We start from the raw sequence: 4014 nt of genomic DNA on the forward strand, positions 1-4014 counted from the left end.
AAGGAAAATACTTATGTGAAAATTGGAACCCTCATCAACACACTAGAAAAGAATTTCTATGGTTCACTCAAAATGAGGACCTAATGCCCACATACATTTTGTATGTGTAACAACCACTCTAATGTGGAAATGATGAATCCATGTAGAGCTCTTATACAAGTCAAGTTAGATCCATTGTGATACCATGTGTTAGAAAGTTTTTCACTCTTTTACAATAAAAAATGTCATGAAGAAGATTATAGATCAAACCATGCCATATATGTGTAGCCAACCAACCAATCATGTGTTAACCACAACGAAATTAAGGCTGATAAGGTTCAAAGATATAAAGTAGGTACAATCATTTCACTAACAATCATAATTGAGAAAAGGTGCTACTTCAAGTGGAACATATTGCAAGAGATCTCCATGATTATTACAATGCAAAATGCTATGTCTAGTAATACTCATAAGATGCTAGCTTTTGTGGTGATCATGCTTTGTATTGGTGGTGCACATAGCCACTCTTCAATATTTGGAAAGAAGAAATTGACCAAGTTAACATATTATTTGCATGTGGGATTAGAAGGTGTTATTACTGAAATCAAGGAAGGAGAATCCTCGAGATTTAATTACCAATTGACTTCATATGATATACCCATAACTAAAGGTGTGAGTCTAGATTCACAAAAGTTAGGTGTTGTGAGGGGCATGAACATCATCATCAATGGGACATATAATGGGAGCAGGTTAGTATCATCTTTCTTTTTCTACAAAAGATCACCTAATAGTCCATAATAGTGCAATTATTGTGTGGTTAAGTAAGGATGTGTATGTCCATGGTCTTGCATGTCTTTTGTTCACACATAGATGAGTTTGGTGAACTTTGGTCCTTTGACTCTGTCATAATCCTTGTTCCACAACTTTGGCCCCTTCAAATTTTCCAAAGCTTTTACAAAGGTATCAATGCAAGGCATATTTCACTAATTGGGGATGTGAATTGGGATGTGATGTGGACACATCATATTCCTTCAATAAGAGTCGAATATAGATACAAGAATCTAAAAGAGGTGTGACTCCTTTCAATCCTACGCAAGAATATGCAAACTAGTTCATGAATCATACATTTAAGGAAAAAAAATTGTCATTTATATTGATAATTTGGATTTCTTTAAACAATAGTTTTAACCTTAAACCAATTGATGCTTCATATATAAAGGAGACATAAAGATAGGAAAAATATGGAGAGAAAATCTTGAACCATGCATTGCAAAGAAAATAAAACCAAATGATTTTCACATACTATATGAACATTGCTATCTTCTTCTTCTTCTTCTTCTTCTTACACATATTCATCACATCATCTCCTTCAAAAACATATTTCTTAATGGCATTTGACAATTTTAAATGAAAACCTTTAAAGGTTAGTTAAACATGAACCAAGATATGTATGACTCATTAATTTTACTCACAAAAGTCATTGCACATTGATATTTCACTACTATCAGATACTACATAGCGAGTTTTCACCCCATTAATTTAAAACATTTAATCAACCTTTGATTTTTACATAAGAATGAATTCTAAGATGTCATGCTTTAACATTGCATCAGTTTGACACAAGAGGAGCTTCTCAACACCATCATATACAATGATGGGGTCTATAAAGGAACTCTTGCCCAACAAGGTCTCCTTACCATATCTGGAGAATCTCCTGATGGCACATCTGGATTGGAGACTGCAATTTGTGGAGGCTCCAATGACTTTCGTTTTGCAAAAGGTTATAATCAAGGCTCTGTAGCATCTTTATCCCCTATAGTGCTCAAATGGGTTGCTACTCTCCATTATGATCAAAGTTATTAGAAAATCCAACTCATGGGGCTACACTCATTTATGACATTTTGTAATTATAAACACTTGTTTGAAATTGTAAAAAGCATAAGATACATATAATATTACTTAGCACGGAGGGGTACATACAAAGTTACTTTGACTTATCATTCTAAAATATGTGAATGGAATTATTCTTCCATAATCAAGGTAGCTAGTAGACAATCACTTATATGGTTATTCAAAATGAGGTATGCTTGTATACTTTAACGATCAAGGAAAATTAATGAGAGAGTGCACCATGTATGTACGTGCACACACACACGCACAACGTACACATACACACACTCCCTCACACAACATAATATATTTTTTGACATGTACTCCAAAGGTTCTTTTCTCCATATGTATTTTTTAAAAAAAACTCCCCATGAAGATGTAGTACTCTTGTATATTATTGGTAGAGGTGATTATAAGTTCAAAGAAATTGGGATTATGCATGGCTACCATAATATTGCAACCCTCCAAAAAGTAAAAGGTTGCATACATGGGTTCTCCTTCTCAAAAATAGGGAGATGTAAAAAATTTAGGAAAGGGAGGAGAGGGACAAAGAAATTACTACTTCAACACCATAAATAAATTCCCTTTTAAGAAAACCTAAAATTTGATGTTTAAAACACCGTTCAAAGGGGGTTTTACCATTTCAGAGAAGGGCCATACATAAATTTCATTTATGTAGTAGAAAATGTAGAAAATTTTTATGCTCTTCTAATCTTTTTAAAAAAGAGATGAGAAGTTGCTCAAAGCCCTAAAAAAGTTGAGCAACCCTTTCATGATGCGATAGGTTTATACATGTGAGGTAGTTAGGACTTCTCTATCCTTGGGAATCAAAAGCAAGAATAAATGCACACATATTGTTGTCATTGCCCTTTTGGCCATTGTGGAATCTTCTCACTTCATTGCCAAGATCCACAGACCACTTATTGCTTCAAGTGTTTCAAGCCAAGTGCAATGGCTACCTCTCACATAGCCGTTCGTGCTCTCACACCTACAAGCATAGTGAGCTTCCCTTCATGCTCGATGGAGTTTCCTCCTCCCTCAAGCACTTTGGTAGCTCCATGATCCAAGGTGCAAGCTCAAGCAAGCTAAATCCCCTCAAGTTCCAAGCTCCATCCTCCATTGCCATGTGTGAGACAATAATAGAGAAGAGAAGAGAAGAAGAAGAGAAGAGAAGATGGAGAGCTTCTGCACCATGGTCCCTCACTCACACACTCACTCCCTCACACTCCCTCTCTCAAGCACAAGCTCAAGAAGAAGAAGAAGAAGAAGAAGAGGAGGAGGAGGAGGAGGAGGAGAGCTAGTTTTGGCAATACACAAGAATGAGCTTCTTCATTCACTTTTTGCATTTTTACACAAAACCCTAATCCCCTTTGGCTTCCCATCCCTTTTTTACATGCCTGACCATTTTAGCCTAGGTCCTCTTTTCCTATTTCATTCCTATTTGCATTGTGCCTTCACCCATACCCGTCTACATTTAAAATTGCACAGGAGGGAGCCTGGCGCTCTTTTACAAGGATTTAGAGTGCAATTTTATATTTAAAAATGTGCCTTTCTTCTTTTGCGCTTGCCCTAAACTTTTAAGGTTGTCTCCTTGTGCTTTTGGCCTTTTTTCCTCCTATTTCTTTAGTCGAGGGCCATCTTTTTCCACTTTACACTACATCTTTTTAATTTTATTTTTTCTTTCTTTCACTAGGGTTAACATTACCCCTCCTAGTAGTAGCTAAGGTCCAAGAGTCCCATGGCACTTGCGGTCACTTGTTGATGAGGGCTCGAGTGGTTGAAGGGTTGTCATGTGGGTCGGTGATGGGGCTTCATGGAGATTAGAGGGGGAGAAGAAGCATCACAAAATTGAATGAGAGATTGTGAAGGTCAAGGATAGATTTGAGTGGGTAATGGGGACCACTGATGTCGGTGGTCGATCATAGTTGTTGAGTGTATTTGAAAAGGAAAAAGAAAGTGCACTACCTAGGTGTGTGTCTACCTCACTGTGGAGTGAGGGGTATCCATGCCAATGAAACTAGGCATTGGTTCTCGAACCTCAAGGGAGTGTGTGGTGTTGTCCCACACTTGAGGACCGAGTTTGTGTACAAGGGAGGTGTTGTCCCACACTCAAGGGAGCATGTGGTGTTGTCCCACACTTGAGGA

At 37.3% G+C, this 4014-nt stretch overlaps 1 protein-coding gene across 1 annotated transcript; it reads left to right on the forward strand.

Moving 5' to 3' along the window:
- Positions 1–223: 223 nt before the first annotated feature.
- On the forward strand, positions 224–1946 carry LOC148039430 (dirigent protein 11-like). Its single transcript, XM_087664962.1, has 2 exons — positions 224–728; positions 1593–1946. Exons 1-2 carry the CDS (start codon positions 409–411, stop codon positions 1840–1842), a joined length of 570 nt encoding a protein of 189 aa, XP_087521088.1. The 5' UTR covers positions 224–408; the 3' UTR covers positions 1843–1946.
- The last annotated feature ends 2068 nt before the right edge of the window (positions 1947–4014 follow it).

Source organism: Lygodium microphyllum, chromosome 2 (genome assembly GCF_053477565.2).
Source record: "Lygodium microphyllum isolate KBCC chromosome 2, Lygodium_microphyllum_v1.1.10, whole genome shotgun sequence".
Lineage (NCBI taxonomy): Eukaryota > Viridiplantae > Streptophyta > Polypodiopsida > Schizaeales > Lygodiaceae > Lygodium > Lygodium microphyllum.